The following is a 24,990-nucleotide window of genomic DNA, read 5'->3' on the forward strand; positions in this document are numbered from 1 at the left end:
ATACGGATTGTTTCTCGCATGAACAATTATATGTTGAGTGTTCTAGAGTCGGCAAACCAGACAATCTCTTTATCTCCAGACAATGGAACATCAAAAAATACTGTGTACCCACAAGCATTGTGAAATTAAACATAACTGAAACGTGCGCATTCTCTTTTGTTTCTTTTCCATTAAACCAGACTGAGCCACAGCAACGCGTGGCGGGTACAGCTAGTATAATAATAATAATAGTATCAAGACTAAGATTTTCCACATTAGTCTTATACATGTTTACTTTGCTAACAGCGCATGCTTGGAATTTGTATGTGGGAACATTGCTCACCTAACGGAGAGAGAATGAATGGCGCGTTTGAGGTATAGCGGAGGTCAGACCGCGGTGTGTTTGCCGACCTCGCCCATCTCACTACACCTTAAACCACCACCCCAGATGTGTGTAATGGTGAAGTTCCTGGAATTGATCTAAAATTGCATATATTCATTCAGTAGTGGAAAACACATACGTGCAAGTCTCCTAGTGCTGCTGCTGCCTCCAGAAGTTGTCTTTCCCACATTCAGTAAAAATTTCTACTGGCTTTACCTGAGTGACTGTTTTACTGGCAGAGATTTGATTTGATAGAAGAAAATTGAAGACTGGTATACGATGAAGCTCGTTACTCAAGAATCAAAAGCAAAATTAAAAGGTCTATACCTCAGGCTATAGTCATTATTTAATATGAATACAGAGACACGCACTGCTGCTTAAGTGTTAAATGATAATAAAAGAATAAAAATTATATATAAACGGGTTTACTTTTCCTAACTATTTATTTATTTATTATTTATTATTCTGTATAGCGAGAAAAGCATGTAAACTGTTAACTTGTGAGTGTCAACTGTGAGGGGAGGGAGCGGTCGGGTATGGTGGGCGGTATCGCCTCATTTAGCCCCAGTTATGTGACAAACTTTACAGAGGCGAGCCGCCTCCGAAGGCTCGCTCTCCGCCCAAAATGTTTCCCTCGTTCAGAAAACGCTTACTTACTGACTTTAAGTTTACTGAGTGGTGCTGTCACTGATTTGATTTGATAGAAAGAAAAACAATTTAAGACTGGTAGACACTTTTAAGATGAAAAATGTTTCCCTCATTCAGTAAACGCTTACCTACTGACTTTGACTGAGTTTATTGAGTGATGCATATTTGCACTGATGCATAGATGCACTGATTTGATTTGATAGAAAAAAATTGAAGACTGGTAGACATCTTTTAAAATGTAAAAAACGTTTCCCTCATTCAGTAAGCGCTTACCTACTGACTTTTACTGAGTGATGCTAGCACTGATTTGATATGATAGAAAAAATTTGAAGACTGGTAGTCATCATTTAAAATGCAAAAAATGTTTCCCTCATTCAGTAAACGCTAACCTACTGACTTTGACTGAGTTGACTGAGTGATAAGAGCACTGATTTGATTTGATAGAAAAAAATTGAAGACTGGTAGACATCTTTTAAGATGTAAAAAATGTTTCCCTCATTCAGAAAACGCTACCCTACTGACTTTGACTGAGTTTACTGAGTGATGCTAAATTCGGGGCAGTAGTTTGATTAGATAGAATAAAACTGAAGACTGGTAAGCGATGAGGCTCGTTACTCAGAGTGAAAGCAAAATTAAATATACCTCAGGCTATAGTCGTTATTTGTTGAGAATATAGAGACATGCGTGTAAGCCCCCCCTCCCCACCCCTCAACCTCGGAGGGGAAGATGTAAACAGACTTGTGTGCTAGGTGTAAGGGGAGGGGGGTGGGGGACCTTCTGGGTATGGTGTATGGTAATGTCTCATTTAGTCCAGTTACGTGTCAAACTCCCAAGAGGTTACCCGACGCCCCGAAGCCTTCTTCCTCAGCAAAATTATATATAAAGGGTTAACGCCTTTAACTATTTATTGTCTGGTGAAAGACATACAAGACCACAGGCTGATATATTCCTACGATATTATTATTAATATTATCGTTGTAAATCGCTTAAGTGTTTAATAAAAGAATAAATTTATATAATGTGATGACTTTTTCCCTCGTTTATTGTGGACTGAGGAAATGTGAAGTGTGGAATTGTCGAATGTTTGATGATGACTGACACCTGCATGGGAGGGGGGTGAGGGGAGGGTGCGACATATAACACCACCTTAACGCGCGGGGCATCAAAGACCACACACCGGTACAGTTCTCCTACATTGCGGTATGTGGGCTGCCTCATGGCCTATGTGCCGCTGCGTTGCTGCTATGTGGCAGTGTGAGCTGTAACAGGAGTGAGTATGGTACGCCGTATTGCTGTCATTCCCAGCAGTTGCGTCTCACTCTTCAAGAGGAGAGTGGTTCAAAACACTGGCTCCTGCACACATCCATGTGCCATGTGGTGACACTTCTCAGGTCTATGTGGCGGTATGTGGTCCTGCTCCGTACCACTCTAGAAGGTAAGGGAGGGGAGGGAGAGGTGTGCCTCCACCCACCCTGTTTACAAAAACAGTACGGGTAAATTCCCACCCTCATTTGTTATTGTGACCTCCATCCGTGTACACCTCTCGACTCCGACATGAAGATATTGGAGACCCCCACCACAGGAAAAGAATTGGTAAAAATATTTACACTACATAAAACAGAGACCCGCACTATCAGTCAAAGCTGCCGCCCGCTCCCCATCCTTTCCCCTCTCCCCTTAAACTCCTTCATGTGCCCTACCCCTAACCACCCATCTTAAGAGCCTGGTCTCCTACCATGTTAGAGGTAGGGCCCCCCCCTCCCCCTCAACATATCCTACATACTGTTATTTAACTATATATATCTACACGCAATAACTCTATGGCATATACTCATATATATTCATCTACTACTATTGCTCACCTGTTCCTATACTTACACTTTACCCTACATGACCCACATCGCCCCACATGCCGCTGCCCCAATCCAACATGATTACCGAGTGACTAGTGCAGCGCGGCCGGACGGTACGCCTGCACACCCCGGGTAACCCCCAGAACCCTTTGTGACTAGACACCTGCACACCACCTGAGCAGGGGGGGCCTAATTGTGGGGGGGCCTAATATTGAGACCTGCTCATGTGGTGCGCGCGGTTCTATTCACATATTTCACTACTGCTATATATATAAATAATAACCCCCCCCCCCCAGAATGTATTGGAAACGATTTTTGGGAATAAAATCATACAGTCCACTTTAAAGATCATACAGTCCACTATCGAAATAATTAAATTAACGTAAGAAATAAATTGCTAAATAATTAAATCGCACGAGTCAGTTTTCCCCACAGATGCTGATTGTTTCCAAGGATGTAGTACAGTAGGTGTTAGCTTCTATTTACCTGTCCCGGAACTAGATCTCATATTGAGTAATGATATTGCAGGAGATAAAATAGGAGGTAATCAATTGCCAATAATGCTGACAAATCCTCATTTTGTACCGAAGTCCAAGGCAGGAGAGGAGGATATTGTATACCCTGCATGTGCAGTGACTAGGTCTCTGGGTGTGATTATTTAGGGCAACCTTGTAGTTCCCAAGGTTATTGAGACTCCAGCCCCTGTAGACGCACCAAAGCGAGACGCTGAGGTCGTTCTTAGAGAGACTTTTATGCCCCATGTCGATGACACTCCTGAGGTCAGTGTGGAAGAACCACCATTAACTCCAGAGAGTGGAGAAGGTGAGGATGCCGCTGCTGTCCCTCCCTTTATTGCCTCAGACCGAGGACAAAAATGCATCTTAAGTGAACTACAGAGGGATGACCCTATGTTAAAAGAATGCCATAGCTCTGTCTGGAGGGGACTGTGACACCTTGTCTTCTGAATTCTATTACAAGGATCAGCTCTCGATGAGGAGATGGATACCCCACAATTCTCCCTCATCAGATGACTGGGAGAGCAGTATTCCAGTTTGTTGTACCCCAGCAAGACAGGGAACAAGTTATTTATGTTGCTCATGATCATCATATGGGGGGACATCTGGGTATTAATATAACTTATTCTAAAATTTTCATGTATTTCTTTTGGCCACAACTATAAAAAGATGTTGAGGTATTGTAGCCAGTGTATAATCTGTCAGAGGTTGGAAAATCCAACCAGTTACCCATTAAAGATCCATTAAGGCCAATTGTAGTGCCTAAGGAACATTTCTTCCATGTTGTATTAGACTGTGTTGGCCCATTACCCAGAACTAAAATGGGGAATATTTATTTGATAACTTTAATGTGCATAACAATACTGTTCCCTGAAGCTTACGAAGTGAGGAAAACCATAGCCAAGGCAGTAATTGCACAACTAATACGATACTTATCAGCATTTGATCTTCCCTGGGTAGTGCAGACTGATCAATGGAGTACTTTTAAGTCAGATTTGTTTGAGGAATTTTGCAGGGACAAGCGAATTCTTCATCCTTATGTCTTATTTGCAGCTAGAGAGGGGCTTCACAGTTCTTTAGGATGCTCCCTCTCCCTGGGCTAGTATTTGGTCATAAAGTTCATGGTTCCTTATTAATCATGCAGGGTAAGCTTCTAAGCAATGTGGATGTTACTGAAGGGACTGAGTTTGAAAAGAAACCCTTTCAGAGATTGCAGGCAGTGAGAGTAGTGGCTCTTCAACATTTCAAGCAAGGTCAGGACAGGATGCAGACTAACATGATCATAATCACAGTGCTACACTTTATACAGTTGATCCCGGAGAGAAGGGGTTGGTTTTAAAGCCTCGTTCTTGTAGCTCCATGTCCCACAAAGATGAAGGTTCCTACGTCATGCAGGAGGACCTTACCAAACTATGCTTTAGAGTGAGCATGCCAGGTGACAGAAAAAAAGGGCTGGTTGAGCACCTGAACTGGTTGAAGAGGTTCCAGGGCCCCCCTTGCCTGTTGCCTTATTTCACTGTATTATGTTGGCTACTCGCGATACTGACTCTGTTAAGGATCCAACTAATGTATATTCCAACTATTCTAGCTCTTATGATATTGGATTGGGGGAAAGACCCTTACAGAAGACTTAACGTGAGATGGTGCAGCAGCTGAGGTGGGGGCCTGACAGCTGAGGGGGTCCTGACAGCTGAGGGGACAGGGCTAGGGATTCGTAGTCCTAAGGTTCCGGGCTCGATTCCCGGTGGAGGCGAAAACAAATGGACAGAGTTTTTTTCACCCTGATGCCCTTGTTCACCTAGCAGTAAATAAGTACCTGGGAGTTAGACAGCTGCATTGGGCTGCTTCCTGAGGGTATGTAACAAAAAGGCCTCGTCGAGGACTGGACCGCGGGACTCTAAGCCACGAAATCATCTCAACATAACCTCAAGATAGCAGTGGCCTGATGACTTCTTGACCGTGGTTGGAGAGGTTCCTACTCAGACGTCGGTCATCATCCATGACATTCAACTTACTACCTACTCACCTATTAGATTACCACCTTTGTGGATCAGTCCTGACAAGCTTGCCATTGTTCAGCCTGAGGTTGACTTTCTACTGGAAGACGGTTTGGCCATTTAACCTTTTAGGCTAAATATGGTTCCTGTTACATTTCTACCTCTACAGTAAAAGTTTTTGGCTAATATTCCCACGTGTAGACCATGTTTGGTAAGGTAAGGTAATTATCAAAAGAAGGCACCAAACCGGGAAGGCTATGTAGCACCATCAAAGTGCAAAATAATCAGAGGGCGCTAAATATCACCAAAAATGCTAATACGAGAAAAAAAAACGCATAAGGCGAACGATATCAAAAGTATTCAATTCACCTAGAATTCTATCGAGGGACAAGTGACTGCGAGGGACGGTCGGAAAGCAAGACACACGCTCGTCCTGGAAGTCAGGACATTCAACAACTGTAGGAGGGACAACGCAATTCGGACAATAAGGAGCAGGGCGGCGCTCCATTAAGTGACCGTGGGATAAGCGAGTATGGCCAACCCGCAGCCGTGCCAAAGCAGTTTCCCACCGCCGGTTACGGTGGTAGGAGGAAGGCCACAGGGACACACTACGTTTGAGAGTACGCAGCTTGTTACTAACCACAGAGGACCAACAACCCTGTCAACGGGCAAGGATGGAGGAATGAATAATAGGATAAAAGTCGGAATAAGGAATACCTTTACGGGAGATGGGACAAGAACGGATAGCTTCCCTAGCGGCAACATCCGCACGCTCATTGAAAGAAACACCAATATGGCTGCGAACCCAGCAAAACTCTACTGATTTAAATTTACTAGAAATAAGAAACAGCCAATGTTGAATCTCGATGACCACCGGATGGACAGGATTATAGGACCCTAGAGCCATGAGGGCACTACAAGAGTCAACTACAACCACAAAGGAGGAATGAGAATGAGAAAGCAAGAGACGAAGAACATAGAGAATAGCATAAAGTTCTGTCGTAAAGACGCTAGTCTCCGAAGGGAGGCGACATATATAAGTAAGGTCAGGAAAAACAACAGAGTAGCCAACACCGTCCGCAGACTTAGACCCATCGGTGAAGATGGAAAGAGAGTGGGAGTGCGAAGAAAAGTGCTCAAGGAAGAGGCTTTTCAGAATTATAGGAGGGGTAAAGGCTTTAGTAATTCAAGTCAAGGACGTACAAAACTTGGGAAGGGGGACTCTCCACGGAGGCAAGGAAGGAACAATACGAGGAAAAACATATGAACAGAAAGATAATCCTGTAAGCGAGATAACCGGACAGAAAGTGGGAGACGATGAAGAGGAACAGGAACTACAGGAGGAGGAAAAGTCAAAGCACGACAGAGGCGAGAGAAAGGATGTTGTAAGGACCGCGCAAGATAGCGAAGACAGTAGCGATCACGGCGGTCCTGAAGAGAGAGAGAAAGCCAGTGTCAACATACAAACTGAGTGCGGGAGTAGAACGAAAGGCACCAGAGATGAGACGCAACCCAGTATGGTGCAAAGCATCAAGACGGCGAAGAGTAGGAGGAGAAGCAGAAGACTATGCAGGGCAACCATAATCGAGTTTAGACAGGAGACCATGTTTGGATGACGTCGTGGTGTCTACAGACAATTGGAAGAAACATCTGCTCAAGTCTCCAAATTGTTTGATGTGTTACAGACATCTGATCTTGCTGTAATGTATTCTAAGTGTTCGATTGAACACTGTACTGTAACATGTTTCGATTATATGGTGGTTGCAGGTAAAGCTAAGCCATGAAGAGATAAATTGTCAACGAATGCAAAATACCTTGTCCCAGGTAAATATATACTGCCATAATTTATGGCAATGTGGTGGCTCTTTCAGATACTTTGGTAGGAGTGTTACCAGGGTTACCACCCCATTATTACAATGGTTGAGAAGGAAAGTTAAATTCAAGGGATCAAGTGAGGTGCAAAACTTCTTGGTAACACTGCAGAAATATGCCATATACGGGATTGTTATTGCTGATGTGTTGATTGATAATGTATGTCCAGAATGTCATTTTGTTTGCAGGTATGGTGAACTAATGTTCCAGTTTGTTTTGGTGGATTATAATATTGTGAATTTTCAGGTATTTTGTACAGTCTTTGGTATTTATAGTATGTATTGGTTTAAGTTAATGATGGTAATGAGGAAGATGTTGATACTAATGATCACTAGGAACACTATTATAGTGTTGCTAGTGATGTTATTCCTGATATGGAAAATGCTTGAAATATTGGTAATGAGTATAATATTGATGATGATGATGATGATGATGATGATAGGGGTGATATGGATAATCAACTGGATTCTGAGAATTTGGACCTTGATGATATTAGTGATTATGATATTGCTTATAGTAATTTTGTTGCTACGGTATAGCCATAACACGGGTTATGTTAATTGGTAATTATGATGTTGAGTTTCATATTGAAGATGTTGACATTTATAATCATATTGAGGTTTGTGTTGATAATAAAATTTAGGAGGTTCATGATATTTGCGATATTGATGATTGTTACATGGACATTAATGATGTTGACTTTGCTGATGTTCATGATTTTGATGATGGTGATTATGACTAGGATGTCATTGTGGATACTGATGATCTTGGTGATATTTTGGATTATGTGTGAGGAGTGTGATATTGCACATTGCTATATTTCATGTGCATTTAAAAAAAATGATTAGTGTGTATTGATGGAAATAAATTGTGTTTTTTCAGAGATTGTGATGTATTGGACTATTATACTTTTTTGTGAATAAAGTACAGTGCCTATTGATTCTTGTGCATTGGTGTTGACTTTCAGAGCTTGTGATCTGGTGGATTGGAATAATTTTTGTGCATTATGGGTTAGTGCTTATTGAGAGTTGATGTTCACATTTTGGATTAGTGTGGTGACTTCGATGGAGATGATGAGTTATGTATTTCCTTATTTCCTGTATATATTGTTGTAGAGTTTATATGTATTGTTGTATGTTGACCAGACCACACACTAGAAGTTGAAGGGACGGCGACGTTTCGGTTCGTCCTGGACCATTCTCAAGTCGATTGTGATGAGGAGGTAGGGACAGGCAATAAATAGGCAAGAGAGAGCTGAGGAGGAAAGTAAGGTGTAGGGGATAGTAGTAATAATGAGAACTGCAGAAGGCCTATTGGCCCATACGAGGCAGCTCCTATTATAACCACCAAAGGAGATAGTAATAGGAATAAGAAGAGGGTAGCAAGGGAGCGTAGGAGAAGACAATGAACAGAAAAATGGAGAAGAGAGAAAGAAAAGGAAAGAGAAAGAAAGATAAATGGAAGGGGTAAGCTTGTGTTAAGTCACGTTTGTTAGAAAGATTAGAGCATTTGAGTATATACTGTGAAAGGGAAGAGTCCACAGCAACAAAGCCAGGACTCAAGTTCATGTTGGGTACATTGTGTATAAGAGCCGATTCTACAAGACGGCGTCTGTGTAGAGTAGAGGCAGGAAAGATTATTTTGGAGGAAGACCAATCAATGGGATGATTAGAATCCCTCACATGGCAGAAGAGAGCATTGTTAGTGTCTGCAGACTTAACACTTCTCTTGTGTTCTTTAAGTCTGTCATTCAGTGTACGGCCAGTTTCGCCAAAGTATTGGAGAGGACAAGATGAACAGGAAATAGAGTAGACACCAGCAGCATTAGAAGCAGGAGGAGCAGTGTGAACTAGATTGCTACGAAGTGTGTTAGTTTGTCGAAAGGCGAGTTTAATGTCAAGAGGACGAAAGGTATTGGTAAAAGTTTTGAGTTCAGATATTAAGGGAAGGCATAGTACAGTGCTACTAGTGTTGGAAGCAGGTTTAGGATGAAAGAAATTTCGTTTAGCTTGAGAGTAGGCACAGTTGATGAAATGCAAAGGATAACCAAGGCAAGAGAATGATTTGTAGATAAAGGCAATTTCAGAATCAAGAAACTGAGGGTCGCTGATGCGTAGAGCGCGGAGGAAGAGAGAGACGAGGACACTTTTCTTAACAGAAGGAAGATGGTAGGAAAAGAAGTGAATGTACATGCCACTATGTACATTCCATATGTATGCGAGGCATGTGGCATGAATGTACATGCCACTATATATCTCCTTCCGTGGTTATAATAGGAGCTGCCTCGCATGGGCCAATAGGCCTTCTGCAGTTCTCATTATTACTACTATCCCCCACACCTTACTTTCCTCCTCAGCTCTCTCTTGCCTATTTATTGCCTGTCCCTACCTCCTCATCACAATCGACTTGAGAATGGTCCAGGACGGACCGAAACGTCGTCGTCCCTTCAACTTCTAGTGTGTGGTCTGGTCAACATACTTCAGCCACGTTATTGTGACTCATCGCCTGCATGTATTGTTGTACTCTTTGGTTGTTTATACCAAGATATATTATTTTGGTTTATTATGTTAAATTTGGTATACTTATGTTGGAATTGTTAACTTTCAACTTTGTGAACTTCCCCAAAAAGCAAAAAAAATGCCACTACTCTTCAAGTAGAGTAATTCTTTTTTTCTTCTGGATTAGAAGATAGTTTTACGACCTGTGTGGTCAATTTAAAAAAGAAGCAGAGTGTAACGACCTGTGCGGTCTGTTTAATAAAGAAGCAAAGTGTTACGACCTGTGCGGTCTGTTTAATAAAGAAGCAAAGTGTTACGACCTGTGCGGTCTGTTTAATAAAGAAGCAAAGTGTTACGACCTGTGCGGTCTGTTTAATAAAGAAGCAGAGTGTAACGACCTGTGCGGTCTGTTTAATAAAGAAGCAGAGTGTAACGACCTGTGCGGTCTGTTTAATAAAGAAGCAAAGTGTTACGACCTGTGCGGTCTGTTTAATAAAGAAGCAAAGTGTTACGACCTGTGCGGTCTGTTTAATAAAGAAGCAAAGTGTTACGACCTGTGCGGTGTGTTTAATAAAGAAGCAAAGTGTTACGACCTGTGCGGTGTGTTTAATAAAGAAGCAAAGTGTAACGACCTGTGTGGTCAATTTAATAAAGAAGCAGAGTGTAACGACCTGTGTGGTCAATTTAATAAAGAAGCAGAGTGTAACGACCTGTGTGGTCAATTTAATAACGAAGTAGAGTGTAACGAGCTGAGTAGTCTGTTTAATAAAGAAGCAGAGTGTAACAACCATAGTGGTCTGTTTAAAAAAGAAGCAAACTGTTACGACTTGAATAGTATATTTAATAAGAGGAACAAGCAGAAATGAGAGAAATGCAAAGCGTGAGAAAGAGCTTTGTCAGTAGAGCAAGTTCCCAGTGGCGACGCTACTGCCGGTCCACGAATATTTAGATAAAAAAAATACCTAGGATGATATGTGTTGGACTGTTGGAGTAATAAGTGGAGTGTTATGATATATCTAGTGAATTTGTGAAGTTATTTATAACTAGGTAGTATGTGGGCAAACTTGACTGGAAGAGCAAGTCAGTTCTGTTCGATAAGTTTAGACGGATTTAGCGCTGCCTCTGATTGGTAAGAGGGTTAGAGGGAGGCAGTTGTCTGGTGATGGGTGAAGTGAAACAGCTTCACTCCAATCTTGTGAATGGAGAGTCTTTCAGTTAAGTTCAGTTCTTTCGTGCCGTGCCCTGTAGTGCTGTTATAATTATTTTAACTATAGAGTGCGCTGTTAACTGATATCACATGGGTGTTTGTAATATTCCATGATTCCACTCTAAAAGTTTATTGATATTTGTTACGAGTCAGGTGGGTTTTTTTGTGAAATAAACTGTTAATTTCTAGGATAAGGTTTCAGTGTCCAGTGCTTGTTACCATCCCGTCATATCTTCTAGACATCTGTAAATTATTTAACAGGTGAATAACTTTTCTGTGGGCTGGGCCTCGGATGTTTCAGGTTGAGAGCTTCATCATTAGTAAATTACTCTGGGAGAGCCCTCCCACCAGTTAGACTCACTATATTTGGTGAGTGCCTTAACACTACCTTAATTCTAATTGTTATTTGAAGTTTATCACCACTGAATGTAACAGTGTACCTGACGCAGGCCGTTGGCAGAGAGAAGACTCCTGATTATTGGTATTTTCCCTAAAAGTAGCGTACAGCAGAAATTATAGATCTCTCCCTCCAACATGAGTTGGATAGTTTTTTATTAATGTGAAGTGAGGACTCTCTGTCCGGCTTAAGAAGGGACATCGTTGATACATTCAGGGGTCCGTCCAGAGGATGAGAGAAAACCTTTACAATACATTTGGTTGGGGGGGGGGGGAGTCCATCCCAGATAGAGAGGACGTTTATATTGCAATATATATGTATATTATCAATGTATTGTTTCAGATGACAATTATTCCCCCATTCGTAAAGAAATAAATTGGCTAAAGTATTCGAAAATATTATAAATATATTGTCCTAATTTTTGCAATGGTATGTTTGGGAGACATTTGATGGTAGTAGTAATAGTATAAATGATGTTTAATTCGATGTAAAATGCGCATATACAACTTATATACACATTTTACATCGCACATGGAACAAAAGTATCGAGATCATTTTACTTGCTTCACAAAAATAATGAACTACAAACGCACTCTCATCACCAGAACAGGTGTTATAAATAACATTAAAATTTATTATTATATTTATCTATAGGATAAGAAATGCATTTCATAAATTTATGCAAGAATTGGACAGAATTAAAGTCAATTAACATGAATGCTTTTATTAAACAGAAAATTAAAAATAAATAAAACAATATAAAGCGAAAACTTAAATAAATTTATGAAAAGCCAAGTAATAAACACAAGAAAAACTAACAAAGAAAACATAAAAATTCTACCACTTCAGAACTAGATTCACTAAGCATCACGAATACCTTTTTTGGGGGGGCTGTTTCACGAAGGTTCTTAGGAACTCTGTAAGAATCCCCCAGGTAGGATTTACCAAGGTGTTCTTTACCCAGCTATTTGGGATCTGGTTCACCTGCCTCTCAACAGAGGTCACTACTAATATGTTCGCAGATTCTAATTACTTAATATTTGTTCTCACAATATGATGCTGTGATATTATTTATTTACACATTTTATTAAATACCTACATAATAAAAATGTGAGACACCGAGAATTAGTAATTAACGTCCGACAGAAGAATGGTGTCTAGTTTCCTATAGAGTTAGCTATAATAAGCGTCTATGACATACAATGTTCAGTTGTGCTTATTTCGGGGATCAACCTCCCTGCGGCCCAGTCTCTGAACTGGGCGCCTACAAGTGCTCCAGAAATGCCTTCGCATGAAGGCGTGTTGCTAGAAAGATCGGTATTAGTAAACAGTTTGTTGTATCACAACTTATAAACCGAGAACCCGATTAGAAAGAAAAGTTACCTTAAGCACTCTCGTTACTGCTTCATGAATCTGGACTAAGTTGTTGGTAAGTAATGAAGTGGAGATCAGGTGTCAGCTCGGACATGGAGATCAGGGTGGGGGCTGGGGCTGTGGATCAGGGGCCAGCTGGGGGCTGGGGATCAGGAGCCACGAGGGGGCTGGTAATCAGGTGCCAGCTGGGAGCTGAGGATCAGGAACACGTGGGGGCTGGGGATCAGGAGCTCCAGATCCTTCTTGGGGGCTGAGGATCAGGAGCCCTAGATCCTTCTTGGGGCTGGGGATCAGGAGCCCCAGATCCTTCTTGGGGCTGGGAATCAGGAGCCCAGATCCTTCTTGGGGGCTGGGGATCAGGAGCCCCATATCCTTCTTGGGGGCTGGGGATCAGGAGCTTCAGATCCTTCTTGGGGGCTGGGGATCAGGAGCTTCAGATCCTTCTTGGGGGCTGGGGATCAGAAGCCCCAGATCCTTCTTGGGGAATGGGGATCAGGAGCTTCAGATCCTACTTGGGGGCTGGGAATCAGGAGCCCCAGATCCTTCTTGGAGGCTGGGGATCAGGAGCGTCAGATCCTTCTTGGGGGCTGGGGATCAGGAGCCCAGGATCCTTCTTAGGGGCTGGGGATCAGGAGCTATGTAAATTATTCGGATCGCATAAAATGTCTCAATCTCCTCTCTTTGGAGCGATGCATACTCGAACGATGCATCTCTGTCTACTCGAGAGAGACGAATAGTAGTTTACATTTGGAAAATATCAGAGACTGTTACAGAAATATCTCCTTGCGAGACTAGGGAACAGAACCTAATGTGTAATAGCTTCGTTGTAAAGCATACGAGCATTGGGAATGATGAAATAAAATTTTGTAAACATTAAAACCCCAATAATTTTCATCGCTCTCCCCTACACGTAGATTATAACTAGCCGAGCATCTCAGTGTTCGAATGGGAACTTGGTAAACCTTCAAATGAATTCCTGATCAACCGAGTGAGGAATTGATCATCGATCATTTATATCAAAGTGAATTATTCCTTGTCAATTACCTGCTTGACCAGACTCCAGCCAGAAGGCCTGGCCCGAGACCGAGTCGCGAGGACATTTAAAATTGAAACCAAGTTAGGTAAGGAGCTTTATATGATCAAATATCTAAATATGTGCTAAGTTAGGTGCTTTCTTTATGAGTGTGTGCAAGGTTTTGAAGCGATTAGTGCCCAGCAATATAGTGAAAGTGCAACTTACTGAAGAAGGAACAGGTAGGATTATTATTTAATGAAAGAGACTCCAGTGAGAATCTAAGGAAAGCAGATGGGATTCTATGGATGGTCAGATAATATGATTAATAAACAACAAACTGAATGAGACATTTAAAATATATAATTGAAAATGAGGGTTGCTGAAGATAACAGAGACTCAAGGAGGCTGAGGAGGGCATGTAAGTGAGGCTGAGACCTCATATATATTTGAAGTTCTTGCTCATAGACCTCGAGCTGTGGTCTGTCTTATACATGACTTCATAGTCTAGCTCCCCGGAGTTCAGCTGTGGTCTGCCTGCAAAAATCTGGCTCCCGGACTCCAGCAGTTCCTAACCTTATATATGTTTGCAAGCTCTGGCTCATGAACCACCAGCTGTGGTTAACCTTACATATGTCTGCAAGCTCTGGCTCATGAACCACCAGCTGTGGTTAACCTTATATATGTTTGCAAGCTCTGGCTCATGAACCACCAGCTGTGGTTAACCTTACATATGTCTGCAAGCTCTGGCTCATGAACCACCTACTGTGGTTAACCTTACATAAGTCTGCAAGCTCTGGTTCATGAACCACTAGCTGTGGTTAACCTTACATAAGTCTGCAAGCTCTGGTTCATGAACCACCAGCTGTGGTTAACCTTATATATGTTTGCAAGCTCTGGCTCATGAACCACCAGCTGTGGTTAACCTTATATATGTTTGCAAGCTCTGGCTCATGAACCACCAGCTGTGGTTAACCTTACATATGTCTGCAAGCTCTGGCTCATGAAACACCTACTGTGGTTAACCTTACATAATTCTGCAATCTCTGGTTCATGAACCACTAGCTGTGGTTAACCTTACATAAGTCTGCAAGCTCTGGCTCATTAGCAACCACCTGTAGGTTAACCTTACATAAGTCTGCAAGCTCTGGTTCACGAACCACCAGCTGTGGTTAACCTTACATAAGTCTGCAAGCTCTGGCTCATCAACCAGCAGCTGTGGTTAACCTTACATAAGTCTGCAAGCTCTGGCTCATCAACCACCAGCTGTGCTTAACTTTACATGAGTCTGCAAGTTCTGGCTCATCAACCACCAGCTGTGGTTAACCTTACATAAGTCTGCAACCTCTGACTCATCAACCAGCAGCTGTGGTTAACCTTACATAGGTCTGCAAGTTCTGGCTCATCAACCACCAGCTGTGGTTAACCTTACATAAGTCTGCAAGCTCTGGCTCATGAACCACCAGCTGTGGTTAACCTTACATATGTCTGCAAGCTCTGGTTCATGAACCACTAGCTGTGGCCAATCCAATACATGTCTGGAAGATCTGGCTCCCCGACCTCCAGCTGTGGGGTAACCATTTTCAAGTTTTGAAAGTCTAGCTCTCGGGCCTCTAGATGTGCTTAGCCTTATACAAATGATGAAAGTCTGGCTCCTCGATCTCCAGCGGGGGATAAAAATAGCCTAAGCTACTCTATCCTTTAGAGATGTATTTTTTCTTGTCTCCATTAGCATACTTGAACTTGAACTCGACATCCAGCTGTGTTCAACCATGTACAAGTCTTGAAAGTCTGACTCCCCGGCCTCCAGCTGTGGTTGACCAAATACAAGTCTTGAAAGTCTGGCTCCCCGGCCGCAAGCTACGCTTAGCCACATACAAGTCTTGAAAGTCTGGCTCCCTGACCTCCAGCTGTGGTTAACCATATACAAGTCTTGAGAGTCGGGCTCTCCGGCCTCCAGCTGTAGTTAACCATATACACGTATTGAAAGTCTAGCTCGCTGTCTCCCGTTGTGGTTAACCCTATATTAGTGTTGGAAGTCTGGCTCCCTGACCTCCAGTTGTGGTTAGCCATATACAAGTCTTGAGAGTCTGACTCCTCAGACTCTAGGGAGCCTTCCAGTGGCATCCTGAACAGATGCGCGTGATTCATTTTCTTTGCACATTATGGATATATAATTTAAGCTCCAGTTCCTCTAGTCGTTTATTGTGTGGTAGGTGATGATGTGGGATTGTTGTTGTTGTTGATATTGTAGTTTAAACAATTGTAGTAGTAGTTGTTATAGTAGTATTAGTAGTAGTAGTTGTTGTGGTAGTTGATGTTGTTATTGTTGTGGTAGTTGTTGTTGTTGTGGTAGTTGTTTCTGTTGTGGTCGTTGTATTTGATTTTGTTGTTGTAGTTGTAGTGGTTGTTGTTGTTGTCGTGGTTGTTGTTGTTGTTGTTGGTACCATGGTAGTTGTTACCGTTTTCGTCGTGGTAGTTGAATTGTTGTTGTTGTCGTAGTAGTAGCAGTTGTTGTTGTTGTTGTTGATGTTGTTGTGGTAGTTGATGTTGTTGTGGTAGTTGATGTTGTTGTTGTTGTTGTCGTGGTAGTTGATGTTGTTATTGTCGTGGTAGTTGTTATTGTAGTTGTGATGGTATTTGTTGTTGTTGTCATGGTAGTTGTTGTTGTTGTTGTTGTCATTGTAGTTGATTTTGTTGTGGTCGTAGTAGGTGTTGTTGTTGTTGTTGTTGTCGTGGTAGTTTATGTTGTGGTTGTAGAAGTGGTGGTTGATGTTGTTGATGTAATAGTTGTAGAGGTGGTAGTTGATGTTGTTGTTGTTGTGGTAGTTTATGTTGTGGTTGTGGAAGTGGTGATTGATGTTGTTGATGTAGTAGTTGTAGAGGTGGTAGTTGATATTGTTGTTGTTGTCGTGGTTGTTGATTATGGTGTTGTTGTTGTCATGGTAGTTGTTGTTGTTGTTGTCATTGTAGTTGATTTTGTTGTGGTCGTGGTAGGTGTTGTTGTTGTTGTCGTGGTAGTTTATGTTGTGGTTGTGGAAGTGGTGATTGATTTTGTTGATGTAGTAGTTGTAGAGGTGGTAGTTGATATTGTTGTTGTTGTCGTGGTAGTTGATATTTTGGTTGTGGAGGTAGTTGATGATGTTGTTATTGTTGTGGAGGTGGTGGTTATTGTTGATGTCTACATAAAGTGTTCGAAGTGTCATCAATGTGCATTAACAAAGGTGTAATGTAATTCTGATCAGCTTCCATATGTACTTTATACACATACATATATATATATATATATATATATATATATATATATATATATATATATATATATATATATATATATATATATATATGCGAACAAGCCTGAATGGTCCCCAGGACATATGCAACTGAAAACTCACACCCCAGAAGTGACTCGAACCCATACTCCCAGAAGCAACGCATCTGGTATGTACAAGACGCCTTAATCCACTTGACCATCACGACCGGACATAATGAGGTGATAGCCGAGGCTATTTGAACCACCCCACCGCCGGCACTCGGATAGTTATCTTGGGCATAGCATTTTACCAAATCACCTCATTCTTGTCCGTTCACCTCAAATCACCTTGTCCGGTCGTGATGGTCAAGTGGATTAAGGCGTCTTGTACATACCAGATGCGTTGCTTCTGGGAGTATGGGTTCGAGTCACTTCTGGGGTGTGAGTTTTCAGTTGCATATGTCCTGGGGACCATTCAGGCTTGTTCGCATTTGTGTTCCTCACGTGTTGCCCCAAAGAATGAGGTGATTTGGTAAAATGCTATGCCCAAGATAACTATCCGAGTGCCGGCGGTGGGGTGGTTCAAATAGCCTCGGCTATCACCTCATTATGTCCGGTCGTGATGGTCAAGTGGATTAAGGCGTCTTGTACATACCAGATGCGTTGCTTCTGGGAGTATGGGTTCGAGTCACTTCTGGGGTGTGAGTTTTCAGTTATATATATATATATATATATACATATATATATATATATATATATATATATATATATATATATATATATATATACATATATATATATATATATATATATATATATATATATATATATATATATATACATACATATATATATATATATATATATATATATATATATATATATATATATATATATATATATATATATATATATATGTATATATATACATATATATATATATATATATATATATATATATATATATATATATATATATATATATATATATATATATATATATATATATATATGCAGAATAACCACATGTGAAAAATAGAAATGCTTATCGCGATTTCGGCTAATTCGTCTTCATCAGAGCAAAGTAGAATGAAGAAAAGATTGCTGATCAGACTTTTATATCCGCCTGGGCAGATCACCTGACCACCAAAAATAAGTGAATTATAAGAAAGAAGGACTTGTATGTATTTAAGCCTCAATATAGCACGTCAAAACAATATAGCAATTATTTAACACGTATGGCACTTGGAGATATTGATAGGAGCTGCCTCGTATGGGCCAATAGGCCTTCTGCAGTTTCCTTCTTTCTTTTAATTCACTTATTTTTGGTGGTCAGGTGATCTGCATTCACTTACATTTGTCTCTTTTACACTGACAGGATGAGATAGCGGATAGAGAAACTAGTGTGCAATTAAGCACTTAATCACTGAAGGTGATTAAGTGCTGAAGGTGGTAGTTGAAGTGGTAGTTGAAGTTGTGGTTGTTGAAGTGGTATTTTTTTTTGCAGGGATATTCCTGCGCGGGCCCTAAGCCTCTGGCTGGCTCACTAAGTGTTGCTTGTTTCTGTTTTACTTGGGCGGAGTATGAGTATATATGACTCGTATGGTCGCTTCAGTAAGATTTTGCCATATGTGTTTAACAACTTCTGCTCTGTTGAATCTAAGTTGAAATCATAATGGGTTTGTAACTGTGCACTGTGTTAGATAATGTTCCAGTGGTCTGTCGGGCATTTCTTCACAGTGTTGACATTTCCTCTCATCTTCCGGAACCTGTAAGCCTTTTTCCCATGCACATGGGTATCCAAGCCTGATGCGATGTAAATGCACTTCTGTTGCTCTACTGTTCCCTTTCATCAAACTAAGTGGTTCGTAGTTGGTTGAATTCTTGTACCAACCCGCAGATCCTGATGTTGCAACTGCTGTGTTGTGGTCACTGTACATCTTTTGCATTGCTCTGTTTCTAATTACTTTCTTAATCTGTGATAGACTCTGTGGTATGTAAATGTCTACATTTCTCCTCTTAGTAGCAAGTTCTGCACCTTGAAGTGGTAGTTGATGTTGTGGTTGTTGAAGTGGTAGTTGTGGAGGTGGTAGTTGTTGTTGTAGTTGTAGAGGTGGTAGTTGATGTTGTAGTTGTAGAGGTGGTAGTTGATGTTGTAGTTGTTGAAGTGGTAGTTGATGTTGTAGTTGTTGAAGTGGTAGTTGTGGAGGTGGTAGTTGTTGTAGTTGTAGAGGTGGTAGTTGATGTTGTAGTTGTAGAGGTGGTAGTTGATGTTGTAGTTGTAGAGGTGGTAGTTGATGTTGTAGTTGTTGAAGTGGTAGTTGTGGAGGTGGTAGTTGATGTTGTAGTTGTAGAGGTGGTAGTTGATGTTGTGGTTGTTGAAGTGGTAGTTGTGGAGGTGGTAGTTGATGTTGTAGTTGTAGAGGTGGTAGTTGATGTTGTGGTAGTTGATGTTGTGGTTGTTGAAGTGGTAGTTGTGGAGGTGGTAGTTGATGTTGTAGTTGTAGAGGTGGTAGTTGATGTTGTGGTAGTTGATGTTGTGGTTGTGAAAGTGGTGGTTGCTGTTGTTGTTATAGAGGTCGTTGTTGACGTTGTTGTTGATGTAATAGTTGTTGAAGTGGTAGTTGATGTTGATGTTGTGGATGTGGAGATGGAGGTTGGTGTTGTGCCCGTTGTGGAGGTCGATGTTGTACCCGTTGTGGAGGATGAAGTTGTGCCCGTTGTGGAGGTTGATGTTGTGCCCGTTGTGGAGGTTGATGTTGTTCCCGTTGTGGAGGTTGATGTTGTACCCGTTGTGGAGGTTGATGTTGTGCCCGTTGTGGAGGTTGATGTTGTGCCCGTTGTGGAGGTCGATGTTGTGCCCGTTGTGGAGGTTGATGTTGTGCCCGTTGTGGAGGTTGATGTTGTGCCCGTTGTGGAGGTCGATGTTGTGCCCGTTGTGGAGGTCGATGTTGTGCCCGTTGTGGAGGTCGATGTTGTGCCCGTTGTGGAGGTTGATGTTGTGCCCGTTGTGGAGGTCGATGTTGTGCCCGTTGTGGAGGTCGATGTTGTGCCCGTTGTGGAGGTTGATGTTGTGCCCGTTGTGGAGGTTGATGTTGTTCCAATTTCATTAGTTGATATCGCTGTCCCGGAATTTGTAGTCTGACCTGATGGATTTGTGGTCTGACCTGATGGATTTGTGGTCTGACCTGATGGATTTGTGGTCTGACCTGATGGATTTGTGGTCTGACCTGATGGATTTGTAGTCTGACCTGATAGATTTGTGGTCTGACCTGATGGATTTGTAGTCTGACCTGATGGATTTGTGGTCTGACCTGATGGATTTGTTGTCTGACCTGATGGGTTTGTTGTCTGACCTGATGGGTTTGTTGTCTGACCTGATGGGTTTGTTGTCTGACCAGATGGGTTTGTAGTCTGACCTGATGGATTTTTAGTCTGACCTGATGGATTTGTAGTCTGACCTGATGGGTTTGTAGTCTGACCTGATGGATTTGTAGTCTGACCTGATGGATTTGTAGTCTGACCTGATGGATTTGTGGGCTGACCTGATGGATTTGTGGTCTGACCTGATGGATTTGTAGTCTGACCTGATGGATTTGTAGTCTGACCTGATGGATTTGTGGTCTGACCTGATGGATTTGTAGTCTGATCTGATGGATTTGTAGTCTGACCTGATGGATTTGTGGTCTGACCTGAGGGATTTGTTGTCTGACCAGATGGGTTTGTTCTCTGACCTGATGGGTTTGTGGTCTGACCTGAAAGATTTGTAGTCTGACCTGATGGATTTGTAGTGTGACCTGATGGATTTGTAGTCTGACGTGATGGATTTGTGGTCTGACCTGATGGATTTGTTGTCTGACCTGATGGATTTATTGTCTGACCTGATGGATTTGTTTTCTGACTTGATGGATTTGTTGTTTGACCTGATGGATTTGTTGTCTGATCTGAATGATATGTTGTCTGACGTGATGGGTTTGTGGTCTGACCTGAAAGATTTGTAGTCTGACCTGATGGATTTGTAGTGTGACCTGATGGATTTGTAGTCTGACGTGATGGATTTGTGGTCTGACCTGATGGATTTGTTGTCTGACTTGATGGATTTGTTGTTTGACCTGATGGATTTGTTGTCTGATCTGAATGATGTGTTGTCTGACCTGATGGATTTGTTGTCTGATCTGAATGATATGTTGTCTGACCTGATGGATTTGTAGTCTGACGTGATGGATTTGTGGTCTGACCTGATGGATTTGTTGTCTGACTTGATGGATTTGTTGTTTGACCTGATGGGTTTGTGGTCTGACCTGATGGATTAGTTGTCTGACCAGATGGATTTGTAGTCTGACCTGATGGATTAGTTGTCTGACCAGATGGGTTTGTTTGACCGGTCTGATGTGTTGTCGACTGTTCAACATTATCTGGAAAAATGCAATAATTAAACATTCGTTAGGTTAATCCTTGACCTAACCCCCTTTCCTGATATTCCCTAAGATATATATATATATATATATATATATATATATATATATATATATATATATATATATATATATATATATATAATGATATATATATATATATAATGATATATATATATATATATATATATATATATATATATATATATATATATATATATATATATATATATATATATATATATATATATATATATATATATATATATATATATAATGCACAGACTACCCTATTCCAGTAGCTGAAGTGTATAACTTTTTAGACACTCAACCCACCAGGAGACTCGAACACTGGCCAACAAGGTGGCAGTTGCATGCTGTATCCACTACACTATACTTCAAAGCCATTAAGAGAGGTAGGAATTCTGGGGTATTTAACCAACCAGAACCCCAATCCTCTCCCAGGCAATGAGATAGTGTGGGACCTCGGATGCTCTTTCATCGGTTCCTGTTATATGGGAAAACTCAGTGCCAAATGCTTAATGCACAGACTACCCTATTCCAGTAGCTGAAGTGTATAACTTTTTAGACACTCAACCCACCAGGAGACTCGAACACTGGCCAACAAGGTGGCAGTTGCATGCTGTATCCACTACACTATACTTCAAAGCCATTAAGAGAGGTAGGAATTCTGGGGTATTTAACCAACCATAACCCCAATCCTCTCCCAGGCAATGAGATAGTGTGGGACCTCGGATGCTCTTTCATCGGTTCCTGTTATATGGGAAAACTCAGTGCCAAATGCTTAATGCACAGACTACCCTATTCCAGTAGCTGAAGTGTATAACTTTTTAGACACTCAACCCACCAGGAGACTCGAACACTGGCCAACAAGGTGGCAGTTGCATGCTGTATCCACTACACTATACTTCAAAGCCATTAAGAGAGGTAGGAATTCTGGGGTATTTAACCAACCAGAACCCCAATCCTCTCCCAGGCAATGAGATAGTGTGGGACCTCGGATGCTCTTTCATCGGTTCCTGTTATATGGGAAAACTCAGTGCCAAATGCTTAATGCACAGACTACCCTATTCCAGTGTTCGAGTCTCCTGGTGGGTTGAGTGTCTAAAAAGTTATACACTTCTCAGCCTACTATGAAATGCCCGATTTGCCTAATAAGTCAAGTTTTCATGAATTAATTGTTTTTCGACTACCTGACCTACCTAACCTAACCTAACTTAACTTTTTCGACTACCTAACCTATAAAGATTGGTTAGGTTAGGTTAGGTAGGGTTGGTTAGGTTCGGTCATATATCTACGTTAATTTTAACCCCAATAAAAAAAATTGACCTCATACATAATGAAATGGGTAGCTTTATCATTTTATAAGAAAAAAATTTGAGAAAATATATTACTTCAGGAAAACTTGGCTTATTTGGCAAATCGGGCCTTGCATAGTAGGCTGACAAGTGCGTTCTGGCTACTAGGTACGACATATATATATATATATATATATGTCGTACCTAATAGCCAGAACGCACTTCTGGGCCTACTATGCAAGGCCCGATTTGCCTAATAAGCCAAGTTTTCCTGAATTAATATATTGTCTCTAACTTTTTTCTTATGAAATGATAAAGCTACCAATTTCATTATGTATAAGGTATTTTTTTTTTATTGGAGTTAAAATTAACGTAGATATATGACCGAACCTAACCAACCCTACCTAACCTCACCTAACCTATCTTTATAGGTTAGGTTAGGTTAGGTAGCCGAAAAAGTTAGGTTAGGTTAGGTTAGGTATGTTAGGTAGACGAAAAACAATTAGTTCATGAAAACTTGGCTTATTAGGCAAATTGGGCCTTGCATAGTAGGCATAGAAGTGAGTTCTGGCTACTAGGTACGACATATATATATATATATATATATATATATATATATATATATATATATATATATATATATATATATATATATATATATATGTCGTACCTAGTAGCCAGAACTCACTTCTCAGCCTACTATTCAAGGCCCGATTTGCCTAATAAGCCAAGTTTTCCTGAATTAATATATTTACTATAATTTTTTCTTATGACATGATAAAGCAACCCTTTTCTCTATGTATGAGGTCAATTTTTTTTATTGGAGTTAAAATTAACGTAGATATATGACCGAACCTAACCAACCCTACCTAACCTAACCTAACCTATATTTATAGGTAAGGTTAGGTTAGGTAGCCAAAAAAAGCTAGGTTAGGTTAGGTTAGGTAGGTTAGGTAGACGAAAAAACATTAATTCATGAAAACTTGGCTTATTAGGCAAATCGGGCCTTGAATAGTAGGCTGAGAATTGCGTTCTGGCTATTAGGTACGACATATATATATATATATATATATATATATATATATATATATATATATATATATATATATATATATATATATATATATATATATATATATATATATATATATATATGATATAAACACAGATGTATTTTGTACTTTACTTAAAACTCATTCAAAAGGCATCACAAGGTCATATCAATAAATAATCAGCTGATCCAGGCGGGAGTCGTTCGTTCCCACGAATAATATGCGCTCACTAAGTGGCAACACCTCCCCCTCTCGTCAATGTCATAATGAGCTGGGCGACCTCCCCCGCGCGACTGCTTATTGCTTGTTTCTCTAGCGGCACGCGCACTGTTTCTTTAAGTTCCCAAAGATCACTATAAGTTCGAACACTCGATATTTGCGACAAATAGCACTTATTACTTCGCTACACTGATCTTGGGCTCAAACAAATATTTTATATTAAATGCGACAATAATTCACTGTAATGATATTTCACACTGCCCTTCACTCAATGATAACTTATGAAGTGTTTAACACTGGAGTTCTCAGTATTTCCTTTCGTGGGCGATAACACAATATCACTGCACACTTGTTTGATTGTTCAATGCACGAACATAGACATCAATAAATGGTAATAAAATAGTTCCTGGGCACATAGCCTATCTTCCAAATACTGGCATAATATTATATATATTCTATCACTATATATGATTACATTAAAGTCTTATATAGACATTCTCAATACAGTAAATCACCAATTAATTCGGGTGCCTGTACACACCAATAATAATATATATATGTATCGTGAGTACTCTTGATAGCACTACCCTGCACACTGGTGCCTCACTGTGACATGGGTGAACCTTGCTCACGACATACAAAATCCTCAAGCTAAATATATATAGCTGAATAATATAGCTGACTAAAGGGGAATTGGGAGGGAAACTAGAACCACCTACTTTCACCTATCCTCCGATGAGAGTTGAGTAGTAACTCCTGGTCCTGGCTCCTGCCTTGTGTCGGGAACACCCCCACACACACACGTCGTCGTGTCCACCAGGAACTCAACCAATGTCCCACCGTAAGCGCGTCGTCTCCGTGCCTTAATCCCTGCAGGTCCGTGCTCCTCCTCGACTTCTTGTAGGGTTGGAGTCGGTCTCCCGGCCGTTGACTTCTCCCAGCTACGGCTGCCGCCTACGTCTCGGCTGCAGTCGTCCGGATTCCCAAATAGTCCTCTT

The 24,990-nt window shown here is 41.0% G+C and overlaps 2 protein-coding genes across 2 annotated transcripts; one reads left to right on the forward strand and one right to left on the reverse strand.

The window, feature by feature from the left end:
* Window positions 1-15,989: 15,989 nt before the first annotated feature.
* LOC138353245 (glycosyltransferase-like protein gnt13) lies at window positions 15,990-16,940 on the reverse strand. The gene has a single exon (XM_069306133.1). The coding sequence runs from the start codon at window positions 16,938-16,940 to the stop codon at window positions 15,990-15,992; it is 951 nt and encodes a 316-aa protein (XP_069162234.1).
* A 2,697-nt stretch (window positions 16,941-19,637) lies between these two features.
* LOC138353246 (uncharacterized) lies at window positions 19,638-20,132 on the forward strand. The gene has a single exon (XM_069306134.1). The coding sequence runs from the start codon at window positions 19,638-19,640 to the stop codon at window positions 20,130-20,132; it is 495 nt and encodes a 164-aa protein (XP_069162235.1).
* Window positions 20,133-24,990: the final 4,858 nt, after the last annotated feature.

This window comes from Procambarus clarkii, chromosome 56 (genome assembly GCF_040958095.1).
Source record: "Procambarus clarkii isolate CNS0578487 chromosome 56, FALCON_Pclarkii_2.0, whole genome shotgun sequence".
Taxonomy (NCBI): domain Eukaryota; kingdom Metazoa; phylum Arthropoda; class Malacostraca; order Decapoda; family Cambaridae; genus Procambarus; species Procambarus clarkii.